Raw genomic sequence first — 24,111 nt, 5'->3', positions numbered from 1 at the left:
ATGGAGCTTTTCAACCACTGGTTTTGTGATAAGATCTTGGTTACAACACCTGAAGGCGATACAATTCTGTTTCCATGCTACCGCTGGCTGGCCCCTAATGAGAAGCTTGTATTAAGACCTGCCAAAGGTAGGCACTAGGGATAGACTTAACAATTACTGTTGTACTTGAGAATTCATTACTGAATCCATTGCTAATGTCTTGCAAATGTACTACACACACACACACACACACACACACACACACACACACACACACACACAGTTTTGTATACTGCAGTTCAGACAAATTCCTGTTACGCATATTCCTGGCATGCATATTCAAATTACTCAATTTGATTGTTAATACAGTATTCATTTGAGGATGATGCCAAAAGTAGCTTTTCTCAAAACATGGCTAAACATTTGTAAAATGCTGCATAGTTTTGCTTTGGGTTATATTACCATAAACATGTAAGACGTATTCAGGTTGTCAATTAACAGTGTTCTTAATACATTTCCATTTCAGCTTTGCTTGTTTCCCCGGACAACAAAACCGAAAGGCAGGAGCTGCTAAAAAAACAACAGGACACATATAGGTTTGTGGACAGCACACAGGGTTAGATTCAGCTAAATTAAATATTTTTTCAACTGACTGTATACTGTTCTCACAGGTGGCGTGCGTACAATGATTTGCCGCATGAGGCCCCCCACTTTATTGATTTTGATTCTTCCTATGCACTGCCTGCTGAACTCCAGTTCTCTTTCACAAAGAATTCAGAGTTTAGCTTCACAGCAGTAATACAGTAAGTACCTAAGTAATTAAACAAAACAAAAAAGCAATGGTTGCTATTCAAAATATAATTAACTTCTATGCTAATATGGAGAAGGTCCCAGCAAACACACCAGCATGTATTTTGCCTTTTTAAACTTTTTTTTTTTTTTTACCATTTATTGTTATTAATGAAATGTCTACCAATGATTTGTCTTTAGGATATTTCGTTTGAAGCTAATAGGACTAACTAATTCCAGAGGTTTGTGGGATAGCATGGAAAAACTGAAAGCAATCCTTTGTGGAAGGAGAAACAAAACCTTGGGTACTCATCTTAAACAAGATCTCATTGTCAATGAGCTGTTCATAATTTCTGTAGTTAAAAACAAAGTACCGGCTGACCTGTACATCAGAGCATATGTTTTTCTGACTTGCCATCCTTTGCAGAATATGTTAGGGAGCACTGGAAAGAAGACTGGTTCTTTGGCTACCAGTTCCTGAATGGCATCAACCCCATGGTGATCAAGTGCTGCGAAAAGCTGCCCAGAAACTTCCCCGTCACAGAGGAGATGGTCAGAGGCCTTCTTGGAAAAAGCACCTTAGAGGCAGAAATAAAAGTAGGCATTACAGTCATTCAATAGTCTAGCAGTAGAAGTCATCAATGGATTCACTTTTATTCACTTTTTTTACTCATTCAATTAACTGATGCTTACGGAGCCCAGGAGGTGTCATTGCAAGATATTTTTTGGTATATATCCAGAAAATGTGCGCTCATTTTACTAAATTGTGTGCACATTTTACTAAATCGTGCGCACGTTTTACTAAATCGTGCTCACATTTTACTAAATTGTGCTAGCCTGGGTGCCATTCCGAACTTAGTCCCGCCCACAACATTTGAGGTCGGGAAGTTCGGTCTGGCATTGCTCCATTGTGGAGCAAGTATGTCCGCCCTAGATCGGGCGGACCAATCAAATCGACCTTTACGATGATGGACAGGTGAGCAACAGCGCCTGGTCTATCACGTCATCTGAGCACGCTTAGATAAGGCTTATGTTTGAAACAAAAACGCTGTGGCTAGAAGGATACATGGCTTTTAAGACCCCATATGGAAAATGCATATTATTTAATGAGATTTGTATCACTGAAAACGATTATTTCTGAAAACTTTGGCCAAAGTTGAGATGTGGGAAAACTCGTGGTTTCACTTTCATCAAGGGAAAACAGCGCTGTTGCATTGCAACATGTTCCCTCGTTCGTTTGAAATCTCTAATTGACCACCTGTTTGAGGGATTTGCGACAGCCTTTCCAAGCTGTTTAACATGTTTGTAGCATATCAGTGTTCAACAGAATTATTTTTAAAAACGGAGGGGATATAGGCCATCAGTTTTTTCCTAATAGCCTACCCTACTAGGTATATCTTAGATTTCGCTAATGAGTGTTGTAGGCTAGGAGTTATTGACGGCACTAACTTTTACAAAAGACCAACAAACAATGTTAAGGTATTTGTGGAGAAGAAGGATGGTTCGTGTGTTTTCTTCCTACACCTCAGGTAAGCTATTTCGTTGCTCTGATTGGTTAGGGCTATCCAATTGAGTGCAGAGGCATTCCCCCCCTGTATCGGTTGAAACACGCCCCATAATTATGTCCCAATGGAGCAGTATCAGACTTATATTCTGACTAGAATTGAGTATGACAATGTCAGGCTAAAATTGTGCACTCATGTTACTAAATTGTGCTCTCAAATTAGTCTATCGTGCTCACGATTTAGTAAAACGTGTGCACGATTTAGTAAAACTTTTTACTAAATAGTGTTCTCATTTGACTAAATTGTGCTCTCATTTTAATTGTTGTAAATTGAGAGCACAATTTAGTAAAATGAGTGCACAATTTAGTAAAACGTGTGCACAATTTAGTAAAACTAGATGTACCGCAGAGCGGTACAAAATATGACCGCCGCCCATTCCAGCACATTTTTTCCACAAAAATAAATCACGCTGAAAGGCCTATATGATTCTAACTAGGGGTGTGAATCTCTCATGTAAAAGACGATACGATTCACATCTAGATACATGGGCACGATTTGATACAAGAAAAGATACATGTTCATAAAAAACGATTCAGTACGATTCGATGCAATGCGATTCGATGCAGTTCGATGCAGTTGAAGAATGGAAAGCATTCTGAAAGATTTGTATCATTTGCTTAAGGTGCACATTAATTTTATATTATCAATTATCATGGTCATGTCAATTAGGCAAAAACAAATGTGTGAATATGATTATCCAAACTGAGGTTTGTATCATATATTGTATTGAAATGAAAAAAGAATAGTCTACATTTCAGCCTAACAAAGCAGCCAAATACAACATAAAAATAATTTTTTATAGATTTTATAGAGTTATATCTGATTGTTTTCAAGGAGCTGTAGCCTATTGTTGAGGTAAGACAATATCGAAATAAAATATAAAATAAAACGGTGCTTAAGACAATCTTGGCCTTTTCTCATAGCCTACAAGAACAAAGTAGGCCTACATATCAATGAACTGGGCCTATTTTGTTCCAAGTCTGTGTGAATATGAACAAAATAATAATAATTTGTAGGCCTACATCGTTTAAGCAGCAAGGGCCAAATTATTCTTTAACATTAAGGAAATCCCTTCATCAAACGTAAGGCTACTCTACAGACTATCGTTGCCGTTTAGGAATGCTATAGTGTTTAATTTCAAGCTGGATTTTGACAAACAAAAAAGTAAAATCTGTCAAACACCGACAGAGTGCGAGTTGTCACGTGCTTAAGTTGCAGTAGATGTATGGGTAATGAAGTCCTTTGTCTACTTTGGGCAATGAGTGTAGCCCAAAATGAACTTCATTACCCACAAATCCGTGCCACGTGTAGTTTCAAAACAGGAAGTGGGACGAACGCGCTACTTGCAACGTAAATCAGAGTCTGAGCGAGCAGAAAAGGTTATGAACCGATTTGTAACAAGTAAATCGATATAACGACCGGTTCATTTCAGTTTTATTCCGATACGGGGCTTCACATATCGATGTAGCCGTATCTTACACGTTAAAAACGGATACCGATACGTATCGGTTAATCTTTACACCCCTAATTCTAACTGTCTCACTAAATTGCATTATCCACACTCAATTCTCACTGATATCTGCTAGACAACAAGTACCAAAACATGATTAGTTCATAGATTTACATGTAAAATTCATTTTATACAACCCCACCTCCATCTTGCCTTTTCATAATTCTGAGAAATTCTTGAATTGTGTGCATGTACATGTTTATGTTATGTGTGTGGGTGTGTGTGTGTGTGTGTGTGTGTGCGTGCTTGTGTGTGTGCCTGTGTATGTGCCTGTGCATGCAAGCGTACATATGTCTACTGTGTGAGTATGTGTCAAAAAAGAAAAAAAAAAATCTGACTAAACCTATATGACCGCCGCTTTGCTGCGCGGCGGTCATAATAAGCGCACATTCTCTCGATACACAAAAATATCTTGCAATGACACCTAACAATAATGCTAATAATAATAACTAGATGTACCGCAGAGCGGTACAAAATATGACCGCCACCCAGTCCAGCACATTTTTTCCACAAAAATAAATCACGCTGAAAGGCCTATATGATTCTAACTGTCTCACTAAATTGCATTATCCACACTCAATTCTCACTGATATCTGCTAGACAACAAGTACCAAAACATGATTAGTTCATAGATTTCACATGTAAAATTCATTTTATACAACCCCACCTCCATCTTGCCTGTTCATAATTCTGAGAAATTCTTGAATTGTGTGCATGTGTGCATGTTCATGTTTATGTTATGTGTGTGTGTGTGTGTGTGTGTGCGTGCGTGCCTGTGTATGTGCCTGTGCAAGCGTACATATGTCTACTGTGTGAGTATGTGTCATACGTATGATTACTGTGAATGTATGTGTGTGTGTGTGTATCTGTTTGTGCACATGTGTGTACATGAAATGGGTTAACATGACCCCTGGAGGCAAACATATGGAAAAAAATGGTCATTCTAGTCCCTACAGTTCTCAAGATATTCACAGAGAACTGTGTCTGCCCTACCCTCCTTTCGGGGGGTCCAGTCCAGCGGGGGGGCTACAGATCAAAACGAAAAACGACGGTTCCATGCTATCCATGTAGGGTTACATGCCCACCAAGTTTTGTGTACCCCGGTCTTTCAGTGTACCGGGAATCCTTGTTGGTGTACGTCACTAAATGTACACATACATTATTTTATTGTAAGGCCCCCCATGAATGAAAGTACACAAAACTTGGCATGCATTCGGAGGGTGTCATAATGATCCTACACTTTTAATTCCGTGCAGTTTTGACCTTATCAGCCAGAGATATTGTGATGAAAACACCTAATTTTTTGCTTTTTAATTTTTAACTAGGTGGCGCTATACATGAAATAAGTGGTAATGGGATGGGTTGACATGCCCCCTTAAGATCAACATACATAAAAAAGGTGGACCTCCTAGGCCCTACGGTTCTCGAGATATTCACAGAAAACTGTCTCCGGCCACCTACAGGCCAGTTGGTGTATAGTAACATAAATTAATTTATTGTGTGGCCCCCCATGAACGGAATTCCACGAAACTTGGCGTGCATACAAAGGGGGTCATAATGATCCTACACTTCCAATTTCGTGCAGTTTTGACTATGTTAGGTCACAGATACCTGCGATTACAACACCTCATTTTTACTTTTTTGTGTTTAACTAGGTGGCGCTATACATGAAATGAGTGGTTATGGAATGGGTTGACATGGCCCCTTGAGATCAACATACAAAAAAACAATGGTCCTCCTAAACCCTACGGTTCTCGAGATATTCACAGAAAACTGTGTCTGCCCTACCCTCCTTTCGGGGGGTCCAGTCCAGCGGGGGGGCTACAGATCAAAACGAAAAACGATGGTTCCATGCTATCCATGTGGGGTTACATGCCCACCAAGTTTCGTGTACCCCGGTCTTTCAGTGTCCCGGGACTCATTGACGGAAATTTGGGCATGCGAAAAAGAAAAAAAAAAAACAAATCTGACTAAACCTATATGACCGCCGCTTCGCTGCGCGGCGGTCATAATAATACATTTTATTTTTGAAGAGCCTTTCAAGACACTCAGTTTGTTGTTTGCCTTCAACTACATCTAATCCATCCAGAAAAGGAACATCTTCCTGTGTGACTACAAGATGCTGGATGGACTTGATGGAAATAAACTGAAAAACAAACAGTTTTTTCTCACCGCTCCACTGGTGCTGCTCCACCTCAACCATGAGAACAAGATGCTGCCCATCGCCATACAGGTAAACACACCTGAACAAAAGGAAGTATAGTATGTGCACCACAATGGCAAATGGCAATCAAGTTTTGAATTTGAGGGAAAATAGTGAGGTCTTAACACAGCAATAAGAACTAATCGAGTGACAGTTGTAGAAGGGGGATAGTCGAGTGGTAAGTGCTAGATCTTAGTTTCCTTCCTCTCTACCTGGCCAGACTCGAGGAAGTGGGTCCCACTTCTGAGCTGGGTGCTCTGGTCTGGGGTTTCTGGCTTCTGGTTGGCTTTTTTCTACTGGGGAAATTAGGGGCGGGTTTGGGGAGGGATGTGGACCAATCACAGTTTATTTTCCAATACAGAGTACATAAAACATGAGTTCATGAAATTCATTCCACAATGACATTGCAAGGCCAACATAAACACAATACAGGAATACTCCTCCCCTCCCTTCCCTTCAATCCCACCCTCCACCCCAATCACAGTTTGTACACATATCTGTATAAGCATATGGGGCGTGCCACTGCCACAACGAAATGTGTCCAGTGTCACGGAAATCCATTTCGAGATTCGCGATTTGAATGCAGAGAGGGTTGAAAAATGACTAAAATATGTACAAATAATCAAATGGCTAATAATGCGTCGGGCATTATTTCATATCAGCTAGAATTCTGGTTGTGATTTACTGAAAATGTTTGCAGTTTAGTGTAAACCTATTTGGCTGCAGCATTGGCTACAAACCTCATAGCCTGCAATATGGATGAATGATAGTGATCACAAAGGTAGTAACGTAATGAAGCTTTATTTGAGTTTTATTTTGTGATTTCCCCATTAGATGTCGCTTTGCGTAAGCTTTACGTTGGCGGTGAAAGATGCGTACGCACATTTCAGCCCCGTTCACGCAACTATTTTGTGTGTAGCAGCTTTTATAGATAGGTCCGACTCAATTTGTTTTGAGTTGGCGACCTATTTAAAAACAATTAGCATTAGGCTATTTTCTCCTTGTTGTCTTTAGAAGTTGATAGAACATTATAGGCTACCTCACAAGTTATACGAATGCCTCACTAGTTTTACCGCCTGTGTGAAGCTGCGCTCATTTACACTTCACAAACTTTAAAGCTGATTTTCTCAGAACTTTTTGCTGAGATTTCAAACTGGACTCATATCGTGGTGGCACGCCCCATATGCAACAGACGTGCTTGATGGAACCCAACAAATTGTGGGGCATTCAATACTAGTTGTGGATATAAATGCAGAGACAGCATGGGTAAAAGGACTGCATTTGTATAGTGCTTGTTTTTCCAAGGAACTTTTCAATTTCTTGCCTTACATTCACCCATTCACACACACACTCATACACCGATGGCGGAGGCTGCCATGCAAGGCGCCAACCTGCTCATCGGAGCTCTGGGGTTGAGTGTCTTGCTCAAGGACATTTCGACAGGGTCAAGAGGAGTCTCAAATCTGCAGGTTGCTGGACAACTTCTCTACCTCCAGAGCCCCACATTCACAATATTTATAGTCTAATATCATATAATTATTATGCTAATATAGCACCTCAATGGGAATATAATGTGGACTTTTGGCCAGCCATCCTTTCTAACACAGGGTAAATGAAATGGTCGGCACTTACCATATTATGCAGATTTATGGATTCATTTCCATAGTTAAGGCAAGAGGCTGGACCTGAGAACCCCATCTTCCTGCCCACCGACCCCAAGCATGACTGGCTGCTGGCTAAGATCTTTGTGAGAGCTGCAGAGTTCAGCGTGCATGAGCTCGACTTTCACCTGCTAAGAACTCACCTGCTGTCTGAGGTGTTCACCGTGGCAACGTTGCGGAACCTCCCATCTCAGCACCCGCTTTACAAGGTATTTTTTTAGTTTTGAGTGGTCTGTGACATCAACTTGTGTGAAAGAATGGAATCTGACATGGACCTGGCCTATAATTAAAACAAACATATTCTGCAGTGCATTGGTGTCCATGTACTTCACAGCTGTCTTCTCGTTTTGAAAATGGAAAACAAAAAACAAGAAATGACCGTTTCTACTTGACAATAAAATTGAAAGGTGGAATACAACCCGTTATCTGATTTTATATGCAATGCATATAAATGGAAATTGGGAAATTAAAATACCTGTGCTGTCTTCGACACCTAGGGCCCTACTTGGCGATCAGAAACGTGACGCAAAGCACTGACACAGAGTTTACTCTTATGTTACACCCAGGTAGTGACGGATTTTTCGCCATGTGCTGCACTTTTATTAAACAATGTGCACAGGGGTGTGGCAATTAACGACATAAGGTGTGGTCTGGCGCCTTATCTAAAAATTGCTATCTTACAACATCTAAAAACCATTACGCCACTGAACAAGAAAAACCTGGTCTATAGCAAAAGGCGCACATGTAGCAAAGCTGAAGACGAACTGTCATGAGATGTAGCCTAAGTAGCAATTTCTCTGCAGGATAAATGTCCTTAGGTTTTTTATTCAGCCATTTGAACATTATTGGGGTAAGAGTTGCTTTTTTCAGGCTATGTTTTCGATGGTAACCCCTTGTCAGTCAATAGTGAAAGTAGTTGTGTAAGTGTATAACTGTTTTGTCATTGACTATGACACCATGGTGAAGTTAGTTTCACTTTGCCTATGAGTTCAAATAATGGACCAGTACAGATATGTATAGCCTATACTCTGCTAGTCACAAACAGGTTTTAGTTAGTGGAATAACTGTTCCTTACGGTGTCGTGTGCAAGCAGATTCCTTCAAATGTACCAGTGACCATCAAAATACCAATGCGCTGTTTGAAATCGCGTTGCTTGCTGTTTCCATGTTTATTTTTCCATTTCAAAATGGAAACTGAATGGTCGTGAAGTACACAGACCACTAGCCTTCATATGGGCTGATCAGACTGTACATGCTATGATATGTAATTGAGCCAGAAAGAGATTCAGAACGTTGTGAGGAGAGTTCACAAAAGAATCCAAGCTAAAACTAAAGAAAAATAATCCAGATTGAGACCTGAATACACCCCAATGATACATGAAGTGGAAATAAAACAGGATTTGGAAAGTCTGCCCTGGATTCTGATAGTATCTGGCACGCATGGGCTGGTTTCAACTGTATGAAACTATTGGTCACTAATGACCATCTGGCAGCTCTTCACTTAAGACAGTGGTCCCCAAACTATGGCCCGCGGGCCGAATACGGCCCGCCACCTCATTTTGGGTGGCCCCCCAAAACATGTCCGTGGTATATAGCATCTGTCCCGCACGGGAGTACGACATCGTCAAACTATAAACTCCGTAATTTCCCCCATTCATTATCTATGGTGAGTGTTAACAGTACACATGTAATACTCTTTTTGTCCACTGGTGGTTGTTTTGGAGCTGTTTCGCGTTTGCCATTGAAAACAGAATGAAATGTAGGCCTACCTGCAATCAATATAAGAAGCCTATGCTGACTGCATCAGTGCTGAAAGGATCCTAGAAGTTTATCAATTAATTGTTAATAACTAACTAACTTCTATTCAAGTCATATTTCTGGGACTTTCTGGGATAATTATTTCTATTTTTATTCACTCGTTCACAGAGTTCTCATCAGGTGAGTGAAAGTTAGAATGGTGGTCATTTCAGATGTTTTTGCCAGCACTTCATAAAACTTGTTTGAGAACTTTAAATTAATTGCTTGTTCACAACTTGAGCTGTGTATGCATAGACACAGAGTTCACACATTTTTGAATAAAATACTTTTGGGACTCCCTGCTAATACTTTTGGGAATGCTTTTGGGAAAAGTCTTTTTATTAATATTATTTCATTTGAGCTACATTTTACACTGATATGACATGATGGCAACATAAACACAGCTAACAATGGTATTAAATTGCAGTAGCCTATGCTTAAATGTAATGGAATATTCAACTAAGGTACACTGTTCACAGCACTAAGCTATTTATGGTTACTGATATACTTCGAGTCTCTGGCCCTCTCTTAGAGCCAGGCATAGTGAGCTGGCTTTACTTTTGGGGACCACTGACTTAAGACATTTAAGTCCTTTCAATAACCATCTGAACTGAATGAATACATGTGGAAATAGTAAATACATGTAGAATAGACATTAATTACTATTTTTGCATGACCAAATCCTAGTTATCTATCTATCATTATAGCTGTGGCCTGTCCAGATGTTTTAGTATATGTTAAACTGCTTTCCAGCCTAAATAAATTGTAAATTATTTTAATAGGACGTTATGGAGCAATGTTTCATGTAATGACCAGCTGTTCACTTTGTTATTTATTTAATTGTAGCTCCTCTTTCCCCACACTCGATACACACTCCACATCAATATCATGGCACGAAATCAGCTGATTTCGGAGGATGGAGTCTTTGCAAGGGTAAACATACAACATAGTACAAATATACTGTTAGTTAGATTTGTACCATGTGTTTTCACTTTCATTGTGGATAGTTTTGTCCTTTGTGTACTCACACATTTAGTTGTTTAATTTGTTACTGATTATAGTGTACAATCCTAGCATACAGGCATTGGTGGTGAGATGACGATGGGTAAGTTTCTGAAGCGTGCAACAGCCTCCCTGACCTACAGCTCCCTCTGTCTGCCTGACAACATCTCTGAGAGAGGCCTGGAGGACGTCCCCAACTACTACTACAGAGATGATGGCATGGAACTGTGGAACATCATCTACAAGTATGTGTAATGGTTGCCAGCTGGTATGTGGCTGTGCGTTATGTACATTGTGTAAACCACCTGACACCTTCAAAGACGTGGTAGAAAGCGATGCTAGCATCATGGGGTTTAGCTCACTTGTTAGCGCTCTCAACTCCCAATCTGCACAAGAGGTGCTGCAAATGCCGAGTAGTTTTGCACACAGATCACACATTCTACTCTCTCTGTGTGTGTGTGTGTGTGTGCGTGTGGCCATTTGTAGGTATGTTAAAGGAGTCTTGCAACATTACTACACATCTGATGGGGTTGTGCAGAAAGACACAGAACTGCAGAGCTGGATCAGAGAAATTTTCTCCAAGGGATTCTTGGGAATAGAAGAAACAGGTGTGTGCAGAAATAATATCCTTGGTTGGACGCATATGAAATGATTGCAGTCAGATGGCACGGCACTGTTGCACAAATTTGGAGGAGCCTCTCGCTGCAGCCTGCGGGAAGGCGGGGCTTGACATCAAGCCCAGCCCACATCCAAGTCAGCCATGTTTTTTTGTATTACGTCACGCAGTTTAAAATTGCTGGCGGCGAGAGGGAGGGAGGCAGTCGGCACCATTTGGCAGAGAGAGCAAGGACTCGCAACGAGACTGGGCGAGCTGCTAGTGCTACATTCTACAAACCAGCAACTTACTGCAAAACACGTTTTATTGTGTAATTCAACACGTAAACTGTGGATTCAAACCAGTGCAGCAACTCGCAACAGCACCAACGTTTCCATAAGAACGATGTTGTCACACTACTCGTTCGTCAGATAGGAACTAGCTAGCTGGCTAGCTAGCCAGCAAAGTTAACCACCCAGATGGCAAGAGGCTGGCGGCGGCCCACCGGTTTCGCTGTCGCCGGCGGACCGCTGAGTTTTTGCACATCGGTTCTACCGCGGTCCGCTGGGCTAACGAGCCTCAGATTTGACAACCTTTTCTTTATTCATTTATACGGCGGACTGCCGGTGGCCTTACGTTACCATCGCGGGTTGCTGACAAGTAGCCTATCTACCGGTGGTCCGATAGCTGCTTGCTATCTGGGCAGTAGCCTATATTTGAGATGAGGATGTCGAGCTTGATCTAACCGGTTAACGTTACACAATACATGTTTCTGGTAGCCTAGAAATCTAGACGCACCCTAGCGGCGGCAAATTAATTTGCTCAGCCTGTACGTCTAGTATCAAACCATAGGGATTTCTATTGGCTGACGCTGTGGACGTCATCCAATCACAGCGCTCTATTTTGTTAGAGAGTCTTAAGGCGGGCTTAACAGGATAACGACAGTCCTGCAACGGTGAACAACAAGGAAGGTGGCTATGGCGAACGAAGAGCGGTTGTTTGAATCGGCGTTGGCGTCAACTTTGGAGGAGTTGGATTTGTGCCTTTCTTTGAAAGTTGAGCAACACAATGCACTTAAGTCATTCCTTTTGAAGAAGGATGTATTTGCCGTTTTGCCGACCGGATACGGATATGGTCGTAGCGCTGGCCTATTGCATGCCTAGGCAGTTTGAAAGACAATTCTCTGCCCGCCCCTTGGATTAAGCGAGGTGAATGGTTCGATTCCAGACTATACATTTCAATGATATAGGATGGCCCGCCAGGCTATGTTTCTGGTTCACCTGTTGTTAATAAAGCAAAATCGCCCCTTTGTAGGCTATTTGGTTGTAATGGAGAATTCTTGCTGTTAAACTGATAGTCCATGATAATGAAACATCACACCGTTCTACTTTTGAGGGCTAAATTATATGAAATATGGCTCGTTTTCCGTTTGAACACATTGTCATCAATATTTAAAATGACCAATTTTTGTGAATGTGCATGGTTATTGTTTCAAAACCGGAAATCAAATGAACGAAAAAGTAGGCCTACACGAACCCAATTACAGTCTAGCCTAGGCCTACATGAAAAATTCACTGTTGTTGCATGAAATGTAATTTGTGTTTAGCCTAAATCATCAGTTTCTATCATCTAATATGAAACAATATACTATATAATTCGCTACCGGGCTGTCGGCAGTAGGCCTAAAGCCAAAGCGTATGGGGAGTGACGTAGGCAAAGAAAACATGGCTGAGTTGGATGTGGGCGGGGCTTGATGTCAAGCCTTGCCTTCCCGCAGGCTGCAGCGAGCTGTACTTGGAAATTTGCTTTATATTTACAAGAGCACCACATGTGGTAAAAAAAGGTATTACAAGACAGCCAGGCTGATGCTTGCTGATTTGAATGCAAACTTTACAGGATATCTGGGGAAAACAAAGCATGGCATTATAAAACGATTCTTTCCTCACAATCTGTAGATATTTGTAGCTTGTTCTAAAATAAATTAATACATATAAAAAATGAAAAACACAGCTTCTTTTAATGTGTAGTCAGAAAGCCACGTTTGTTTATGCAGGAATTTGTTTATGTTTATACATTTATTAGCACACACTTTTGTGCAAAATAACGTACATTATATTCTCACCAAGGACCCAATGACCCCAGAGAAGTAGTTCATCCCTCCCTCCAGTATTCCTAGAGAAACTCCACGCAGAGTTTCGTTTTGTCCCCTTAGAATTATAGGGTTCTATCTACGTTCTGAGTAGTTCTGAGATATTGAGCTTCAAAGTCTTAGAATTCCATAGACTTATACTGATAAGTGGAAAAAACCTCTTCAGATATAATATCCAAAAATGTATACAACTACAAGAAACACCTCACCTCATCTTCTTAAGGTGTCACAGAATAAGATTATGTAAATAACTCAATTTTGACAAAAATTGTCAGATAGAACCTTATAATTCTAAGGGGACGGTTTTTGTTTAGGGGACATGCTGGCACCGACTTTGCTTGTTTCCAGTTTTTGGAGTCTGGGCTGTCTACAGGTTTTTTACAGTGTACTCACAGAATGGGCAGCTAGCGGTTGTGAAGAGATGATTGCCGAATGTGACAAAAATGTTATTGAATTGAAATTGTGTATGATCGCTGACTGCACCTTTAATGAAACAAAAATGGAATTGAATTTAATAAGCAGAACAAAAATAAAAAGGGATATACAAAAAGGGAAAAGCTTCTACTGTCTCTATTGTGTAGTGGAGTTTTTTATATTTATATACTTACATGTATATTACTTTTTCTGCTGTAAGTGCATGTTGCGTGTGATGTCTGTATGCTACTGAGACCTTGAATTTCCCCTTGGGGATCAATAAAGTATCTATCTATCTATCGCTAGCTTCACAAGTTAAAATAATTGATCTGCTATTATTTTTAGAAGGATCCTGCCTGGATAAAGATAGTATCACTATACTGTGTTTTGATGTTCCACTTTCTTTCCCTTAGGAATACCTGGGTCTTTTCAGACAGTGTCTGATCTCATCAAGTTTGTTACCATGGTGATCTTCACTGCATCAGCTCAACATGCTGCTGTCAACAATGGACAGGTAATTTCTTATCAAGGTCTGTGCATCTATTTGATCCATCAACAACATTACTGCACTCACAAAGCATCTCTCCAAAGAAGTAATGTCAGGCCATTATTAGTTGTTGTTTCTATAAGCAGACATTATACTTAACGTGATGCTTTGTAAAACATCCACAATATGTAGGGCAAGGACAGTGGGCAAACTGTTCTTTAAGATAAAGATGTACTGTAATTATTTATGAATCTGACTCATATGCCAGACTTTGTCACTGTAACAACTCGTCTGCTTGGATGAATATCCTTAGGATGTTTATTCAGTCATTTGAATATTATTGGGGTAAGTGTTGTTTTTTTCAGGTTAAAAAAAATAACTTTTTTTAAGTTTCTCTGCATCGTGCCCTTAACAAGCAAGCTTGCATCTTATCATTGATTTCAAAGGCAGCTTGCAGTCACATGTTTCATCTAGTTATTAATTCACAGGACATTCAGTCCTTTTACTAACTCAACGGTTATGAAAAAATATGTGTATAATATAGCCACAAGCGGCAATGGCGGGTCCGAGCACCTGGGTCTGCAACCCGTGACATTTCGGAATCCAACAAAGCACTGACCTGCTGCGTTTGTGAAATGTACATATTTGATGCATGTGCTATTTTTTTGTGCGTTATTTTCTGGCACATTTACTTGTTTGGCCAGGTGGGGACGCAATGCAAGGCAGGCCCATTGGGTGTCATCATAATCATAATATATATTAACCAGAGAAATTTCAGACCATTTAATTTAAGCAAAGAACATTTCTGATACACTTTCTGGTTGGCCAGATGGTGGCGTTATGTTAGGCATGGAAATTACACAAGTGAATATCATCACAATAATGATATCCAATATTATGTAAAGTTCAGATCAATCAGATAAGGTATTGGCCATTTCTGGCACATTTCCTGCTTGGTCAGGTGGTGGCGCCAGCAAAGCATGCCGATTGTGTGTCATAATCATAATATCTATTAACATAAGAAGTTTCAGGGTGTTCATTCAGATTATTTTCTGCTATGTTACATTTTAGTGTGACAGCATTCAGTATGTGGCGCTACACTACAATTACATAGGCTATGAGGATGCATCTGAAAGTTTACCACAAACATTTTGTGATCTATCGTGGAACGGTTGAGAAGTGATCCTAAAAATACATGAATATCATTGGTATTATGTTTCTACTAATGTCTGTATGTGTGTGTGTGTGTGTGTGTTCTGTGTCGACTCCACACAATCTATCTCTGTCTATCTCTCTCTCTGTGTGTGTGTGTGTGTGTGTGTGTGTGTGTGTGTGTGTCTGTGTCTGTGACTGTGTGTGTCACAGATTTGGTCAGGATTTGCCTCTGCTTCGTATCTCTGACAGAGAAGAGATACTCACTTTCTCTCCCTGTGTGTGTGTGTGTGTGTGTCTATCTGTGTGTGTGTGTGTGTGTGTGTGTGTGTGTGTGTGTGTGTGTGAGTATGTGTCTCTCTCTTTCTCTGTGTGTGTGTGTTTGTCTGTCTGTGTGTGTATGCATGTCTGTCTCTGTGTATGTCTGTGTGTGTTTGTCTGTCTGTGTGTGTATGCATGTCTGTCTCTGTGTATGTCTGTGTGTGTGTGTCTGTGTGTGTGTGTCTGTTTCTGTGTCTCTGTGTGTGTGTATGTCTATATCTGTGTGTGTTTCTCTCTCTCTCTCTCTCTCTCTCTCTCTCTCTCTCTCTCTCTGTCTCTTTCTCTCTGTGTGAGGCAACACATTTAAATTCATTTTAACGTAATTTCAGCATGTGTGTGTGTGTGTCTGTTTGTGTATGTGTGTGTGTGTGCTTGAGTGTGTGTCTCTGTGTGTGTGTGTGTGTGTGTATGTCTATCTATCTGTGTCTCTCTCTCTCTCTCTGTGTCTCTGTGTGAGGCAACAAATTTAAATTCATTTTAGCGTGATTTCAGCATATTACAACATATCAACAATTCCATCACAGTTTAACATCTGAGCAATCTTGGCATCAAGTTTGCCAATTTTTACATGAATCTGAAAAAACATCTAGGAGGAGTACATGAAAATGTATCATGTGACATCAATGTAATTGCCATTCTTTCTGTTGCCAGTTGGTGGTGCTAAGCCAAATATGCATTTTGGGCATGTGAATATCATACTAATAATTACCATGGTATTCAATGACCTGTGAAATTTAAAAACATTTCAAGCCAGGCATAGTGTATTATGACACATTAATTATACTGATTGATTCAGTTTCCCATTGTGAAGGTTCTTTAGAACGTGTAAAAATCGGTTATTTGCACGGCTAGAAGTAGAACCTTCTTAAATATTTTGTATCAATTTGCCCGAGTTCTTTAGAACGTTCAGTTAAAACTACCGTTAATTTGAAACATTGTATCAAGGAAAAACAGCAAAGAAACACCACTGCGCTGAATATGTCTAATTACGGCCTACCAGAAATTACTTTCAATGAACACCTGCTGCCGCGCATCAGTGAGGCTGTTGGACTTGCTCTTCACCAACCACTCTGCGCACTACCGCCATTCAGCCGCTGTCCGAGGCTGGACTGGAGAGCCGGCAGATCAAACTTCACCATCAAGGGGAACGTGCAGTTCAATTTACAAAAATAAAAATGCCTTATTTTGATTCCATCAATGTTTTGACTGTTTTATATGTAGTCTAGGTGGTAGATCCCCGGGTTAGTGTTCCAGCGTAGCAACCATTCATGCGGGACTATAGTAACAGTTTGAAATAAACAGCTTTAACTATCCAAATGAGATAACAAAAAATAAAATTAACTTAATATTTAACATGTTGTCCATTATCCCTTACTTATAAGGGAGTGTCGTCCATTATCCCTTACTTATATTATGACACGGGTTGCCACACTCTAATGGGAACACAATGAAATGGAGACACCAAGGCATCCCATGTGTTTATTTGCCTTACTGGTTCAGTACTTAGGTGCTTCACATTGATCTTAAATGATTCTGTTGGATACATTCTTTGCTGTGGCAAAATATGTCAAAAGCTCATTTATCTGAAAGTAATTGTGAAAGATAATGCCAACCTTTTTCTTATTCTATTCTTGTTTTATGTTGCCACAATTCCCTTGATATGGTTTTGACATAAAAAAAATAAGAAAATATATCTAAAGGGGTTTTAGAAGACAAGATAGATAAAATATAAAAAAAAATATTAAAGTTCTCTAACTCTGTTACCATAAAATGCTGTTTTTATCCCCCTCCCTCAATGGCATTAAGCCCAAAAAATTCCAAAAGAAAGTGCCATGGTAGGACACTTGATTTAGTATACTGTATTTTCCGGACTATAAGTCGCATCAGTCAAAAAAATGCATCATGAAGAGAAAAAAAACATATATAAGTCGCACCGCACTATAAGTCGCAATTGCAAATGTATTTCACAAAATCCAAGACCAGAACAGAACAGACTATGTAACGGGACACAGAGGCCAAAAATATTGAGAATTCTACTGGAAGACAGAGAAGTGAATGGTGGCAAGCTGAGGCAATAAGGCCGACAGTAACTAGCAATTTACAAAAGATTCACTGAACAAAAATGCCGATGTGGTACATGAAAATTTAGCTAAAAATGTGGAAAATGCAATGCAATCAAGCATTTTGGGCGATATATAGGCACAAGCTGGCAGCAGAGCAAATCCTCGGCAGGCTACCTCCAAGAGAACGAGAGAGAAAAAAAGATGCACATTTAAAAGAAAGTGCAAAAATTCAACAATGCTTTCGACTAACGACTATTGTAAAATCCTCAAATTATGGCTGGGGTTTTTTAGGCTGTGCAAAGCACATCACCTTTAATTGGGGCAAGCTTGTATTCGAGGCAAGCCTTTATTTCTTATGTGGTGTGTTTTATTGTGAGACATAGGTTTCGTTTGGAGTGGCATAACGGTAGGCAAAAGCAGAAGATGTTCGGTTTGGTTTGGGATTTAATTTACGCTTTCATTCATGGAACATGTGGTGTGCTGTAATGGAAACCTTATTGTGTATAGCCAAATAGGTCTACGATAGCCTAAATGAGTTTTTTATTATGCATGATGTACCTTTTTATAAAATTCATAGGCTGGAATGCCTCACAGCAACAATTGTATTTAAATGTAGGCTACTGCTTCATAATAATAATAATAATAATAATAATAATAATAACAATATTAATCTTAATAATAATCTATTTGTATAGCACCTTTCATACACAGAATGCAGCTCAAAGTGCTTAACAGTTGGAGTATGTACTGTAACACAATAATAGCTTCAGCCTCTGGCAAGCTCAGAAGGGGGCGGCAAGTGACTGGTACCTTGAGAGCGACGTGTTGGAGAACTTTTTTGTTGGAGAACTTTTCATTGGCAACATATTAAACCAACCAACAATATAAAATATTAAGAAGAGCTCTTTTATGAGTTAAATCGAAACAAATGTAGGCAATTATTACTGGCCTTTATTTGTCCAAATCTGAGACCTGGCTATAAATAGAATCCCGGCCATGACTTGAGGATTTAGGTATGCACGTGTGTTTCAGGCATAGTGCAAGCACTAATCTCTGACTGAAAGTGTGCAGAACTTGTGCATTTGAGAGCACGGTAATGTTTCATGTAGGATTCATGTCAGTTAATATGAATTAGTGGTTTTAGAAGAGATCCCGCACATTGTCCATTCCGCATGCAAAAACGTATTTATTTATTTAAAACACGTTTCGGTCTCAGACCTTCATCAGGTAAATTCCGGTCAGGTAAATTTACCTGATGAAGGTCTGAGACCAAAACGTTTTCTTATAACCTGCCAAACTGAAGAAAAAAAAGCAACTTATAGTCAGGAAAATACGGTATTCCATTTGAATTTGTTCATGCAAGTTCATTATCTTATATTTGGAACTAAGTGTCAATCACACACGCACACACACACACACACACACACACACACAAACACACACTCCCCTACACATTTTAACATGTACATTATCTGTAACAGGGGTGCTTTATAGAACTCGTTTCAATTTATTCTGTTTATTATTGACATTTTTTCTACCTTAAGGCAATGAATCACGGGACAACTTATTGGGCAATGTTGCTCTCCCATTGAAATTTGGCAACACTGTTTCTATCCAGGCTTGGAATTTCACCATTCTGGGGGCAAGGCCACTTGGCCTTCAGTTGGGCATATTTGGTGGGGGGCACAAAGGCCACATGTCAGGGCACCAAGGCCAAAGTTAACTATACAGTAGTAGGCTATAAAAATGATCAAAGTTGTATTTAGCCTATTCACTGCAGTAGACCTGCATCACTGTATGAAACATTACAAAAACATGAAACATGACATATTACATGTAACTGTAAATCATCTGATCATCTAATAAAAACAGATATCTAGGCTATATATAAAATGTATTTTATATTTGGCCTGCTATGAAATCATGTATTGAACAATTTAAATGTAGCACAGCTCAGCTTTAAGAAACTCAAATAGCCTAGATGCATACTTAGCATTTTGTGATCATTAAGGCTACTTTCACAAACTCTTAGTCAGCTGTCCTCTGATTTACCAATATCTAGGCGATATTTGTAACATTTATTTTGTATTTGGCACGTTATGAAATCATGTGGAACAATTTAAACACATTGTAAAACTTACAGCCCAAATTTGGAGACATCCATGCATGTCGAAATTTACTGCAAATTCAAAACTGGATTACTCTGGAACGGCTAACTGTACAGGGGACTGCTTTACACCTTTGTGTTCGGTAAGGTCTGCTGTTTATTCTGATATGTGGTTTGTCATGTGTTAAAAGAAGGGTTCGTGAAGTATTCCACCGAGATAGATAGATAGAGATAGATAGATACTTTATTGATCCCCAGGGGAAATTCAAGGTCTCAGCAGCATACATACAACACAACACATTCTTTATCAGCAGAAAGAGTAGTTAAAGTATATAATATAAAAACACAACTAAGCAGTAAGGACAGTAGAAGATAAGAATATGCTAAATATACTAAAATACAAATTATACTAACACTTAATACAATATATAAAAATATACTAAAATACAAATTACAAAAATACAAATTATACTAACACTTAATCTAATCAATTCTAAAAACAGTATCCACATAGATGAATGGGTAGGGAGATCGATCATGGGTAGGGAGATCATGGACGCAAAACCTTCAGTAGAATGTATGATTATATTGAATTATATTATTTACTTTTCTCGCGAACCGTTTAACACAGCAATTATCGGCTAACATCGTTTAAAAGCTGAGAAAAAGCTCTTTCATGTGATACTTGTGATGTCTGTGTGATGAATAGCTACTTCGCGAGTAGTTCAACTGAGAAGAATGGGTGAATTTGGACGCACTTTCTTGCGCTGTCACTTTCTCCACTGCGTAAAAGACTAAATTAATTTGCGCTGTGAATGCTAAGATTATTTTGACAGGCCACAGGCTAAATAAAAATCGCTATTAGTAGGACAAAGCAGAATATTGAAAGAAGGGGGCACCAAGGCCACCGTGGCCTGTAAACCTATGATTTTCAAAGGGGCTTCAAGGCCAACGCAAGGGGCTACGACGGCCATGGCCGTCGTGGCCGCTGTGAAATTCCTACCCTGTTTCTATCTGAAAGATTTGGATACTTATGGGCAACATTTTGAGATCATCCAATCAGAGTGCTAGCAATGAATCACATGACCATCTGTGAGCCTCTGAAATTTTCAACAAAGATGGCAGTGTCACGATAGAGTAGCGAGGGACAAGAGAGGCTTCTTATATCTTTTTACTCCGCTAAGTGTTTATGTTGAAACTCAAAATGGACATTTTACTTCATCAAATGCTTAAAAACCAATTAACATCTATGTTTATGTGCTGAGGTTATTAAGAAGACATCATTTCTTTCCAAGTAAATTTTTAGCTACCATTGCTCCATTGAGATTGAATGGGATTTAGCTAACTAGCCGTGGTTGCTAGTTGTCTATTGCCCTCATTAGTTGCCCTGTGTTGCCAGCAATATACATTGCCCAAATAAATGCCCTGTGTATCATCAGCTTTACAGTTAGCCATCACATTTTAATTAAGGAGGGATAAAAAATTAAGCTTGAGGATGGATGCAGTATTTCATAGCCTACCATATGTTTTGAAAGCAAAATGCTGCTCATGATTCCCACGGTGATCACATGACTGCATGAAGAGTCATAGGTCACCTATATGTTATTTTATCAACAAATAGAAAGCATCTTTTCTACGTTCTATTAATGTTTAATGTAGCCTATAGGACTTTTTTAATTTTTGGAAGAGGAAAAAAAATGCTTCAGATTAAATAATTTGGCGGACGCCCTATGGGTCACAAACCCCCGGTTGAATATCAATGGCTTAAACCATACGCTTTAGACCATGCATTTCAGTCCATCAAGATAGTGTCCCACCATCGGGCGACCACAGATGAAAATAGTCTGGATTGCTGTGGATGTCGTGGTGGCAGTGCCAGACGGCACTCCTTGGAGGAGCACAGCGGCTGAGGGGTGCTATAACAACATGGTCAAATGTATGACACAGTTCTTATACCTTGTATTTAAATTCACCCATGCAGTTTGAATACGGTGGCTGGATGCCCAACTACCCCACTGCCCTCAGAAAGGCCCCTCCCAAGGAGAAAGGCCAGACCACGATGGACACTATCCTGGAGACCCTACCTGATGTGGGTACGACGGTGAATGGAATGGCTGTCCTGGAACTGCTAAGCACAAAGTCAACAGACCATGTGAGTTTGTGCATCACAAAGGCACATTTTAAGATTGTCATTAGATATAAAACATGTAAAAAACAGTAATATAACACAAAATCTAAATTGATTTTATTATTATTATTATTGTTATTATTATTATTGTTATTATTATTATTATTATTATTATTATTATTATTATTGATATACTACTGCCCCCAGAGGTGCCAAGTTGAAAGGCGCTTAAGTCAAGGGGTAGGAATATACTGTATGTAAATTGTATAAATGCATAACGTTTACATAAGAATAACCCAGGTTTTGGGGTTGCTTCACCCATACATGTAACTTTAAATAACATGTACTCGGCATGTTCAAACAAGGGCAAATAAAATATCCAAAATAAACATTATTTAATTATCCACTTTGGCTATTTGAGTCTGCCATGTTCAATGTCAATACACAGAGTTATCTCACTCTCTGCAGTACCCTCTTGGATATTTCCCAGAAGATTTGTTTGATGAGAAAGTTCCTTGCGATCTCATTGAGGATTTTCAGAAGAATCTGAAGAAGTTGTCTGTTTGTATTGAGCAGCGGAATAAGAACCTGGAGCTTCCCTACACCTATTTGAACCCTGAAAATGTGGACAACAGTGTGGCCATTTGAGAGGATACAGTAGTCCCTACTTTTGTCTTACTATAAATAATAAAGATTTTTTTTTCTATCATAGGGCCCACATTTTCTAGTAGTGCCCATGAGTGTGAGTGTGAGAATGAAGGTTTGCTTAGGCTATTTTGATCAGTAAATCTTGAAGTTTCCAATAATTGTAATAACCTATGTTTTTATTTTAGACAAGGCATTAACTACATTGGATTGCCTCTCAATTGTAGGCCTATTTGTTAGCCTTCATGAATGTGTTGTAAAATAAGGAAACATTGTAATCATTTCATGATATGGTCACAATCATATATTAAAATTTGGAATTTGTGTGTTGGGTTTGGATTGATGTTTAACACATTTTGTTGGGTCAGGCAAGAATGAACCTCCAAAATGGTTGGGTGTGTGTGTTTAAAAACCCTGACCAGCACATCAGTAGTGGCTACAATGCAGGCTACAGTGTGCTATAATAATGTGACGTCAAATATTTTACAGTCCAATGTGTTACATGTATCAAGAGGCCTATTAACAACCACATAGCTCTGTGCAGCCATGTTATAATGAAAAACATATAGGAAATCTGTGAATACATTTTAAGGACTGTTAGATCATATTTACAAGTAATTTACACTTAAAAGAGATGGGGAAGAGTAAAAATGAGATTATATTAGATTAGATTCAACTTTATTGCCATTGTGCAGAGTACAAATACAAAGACAACGAAATGCTGTTTGCGTCTAATCATAAGTGCAAAAAAGCAGAAAAGTACAATGTGATATGCAAAGTATAGGCAGGTGGTGCTTACACTGGACAAGAAATATACTGTAGTGCAGTGTAGACAATAGTATACAGTTGGTTTACAGAAGATGGTTTACAGTAATACAGTAATTCTGTACAGATACAGAAATATGTGCAGTGTATTAGCTGTTACTTTATTAGAGCACAATAAGTATGGCTATGTAGTATGAGCAATGAATGAACAACATGTACAGATATGTGTAATGCAGTAGCAGTAACATTATAAGACTAGTAAGAATAATAGATATATGCAGTGTATTAACAGAATTAGAAAAACTGAATAAATATGGATAAGATTCAGATTCAAGATTCAATACTTTAATTGCCATACAACAGAAGTTGTTAGGAATTTGCTGCAGTGTGCTCTACAATACAACAGACAAGACCACACCACACTGTAAAAAATGTGACCAATGGTTACTTAAAAAAATTGTGGCAACAAAGTGACAAGTGAAATAATTGAATAGATTTTAAGTACTACAACTTTGATTAAAATTCATTGAATAAGTCAACTAGATTTACACCAAAGAAATAAATACTTTGTAATAACAGCAACAGTTAAAATGTGTAAGATTTTGTAATTTCATGCCAAATGATGAGTTATATAGCCTAAAACTATTGAGTAAATCCAAATTAATTTCACAAGCAAAACTGACTTGCATTTACTAACTTTCTATGCAAAATTAATTTAGATTTACTACATATCTGGTCCAACCTAATTTATATTTACTAATTATTTGGGCAAAAGTTATT

General features: G+C 39.1%; 1 protein-coding gene across 1 annotated transcript; it reads left to right on the top strand.

Moving 5' to 3' along the window:
- On the top strand, positions 1 to 22,846 carry LOC143118463 (polyunsaturated fatty acid lipoxygenase ALOX15B-like). Its single transcript, XM_076279520.1, has 12 exons — positions 1 to 127; positions 506 to 575; positions 970 to 1,073; positions 1,196 to 1,365; positions 5,933 to 6,076; positions 7,713 to 7,916; positions 10,350 to 10,436; positions 10,578 to 10,750; positions 10,992 to 11,113; positions 14,077 to 14,177; positions 21,775 to 21,945; positions 22,390 to 22,846. The coding sequence occupies exons 1-12, from the start codon at positions 1 to 3 to the stop codon at positions 22,567 to 22,569; spliced, it is 1,653 nt and encodes a 550-aa protein (XP_076135635.1). The 3' UTR covers positions 22,570 to 22,846.
- Positions 22,847 to 24,111: the final 1,265 nt, after the last annotated feature.

This window comes from Alosa pseudoharengus, unplaced genomic scaffold, assembly GCF_046254945.1.
Source record: "Alosa pseudoharengus isolate Yale_2024_CS ecotype anadromous, Long Island Sound unplaced genomic scaffold, YU_APseudo_1.1 YU_APseudo_1.1_scf_1, whole genome shotgun sequence".
Lineage (NCBI taxonomy): Eukaryota > Metazoa > Chordata > Actinopteri > Clupeiformes > Clupeidae > Alosa > Alosa pseudoharengus.
The sequence above is the reverse complement of the archived record's forward strand: the minus strand, read 5'-3'. Positions and strand labels throughout refer to the sequence as shown.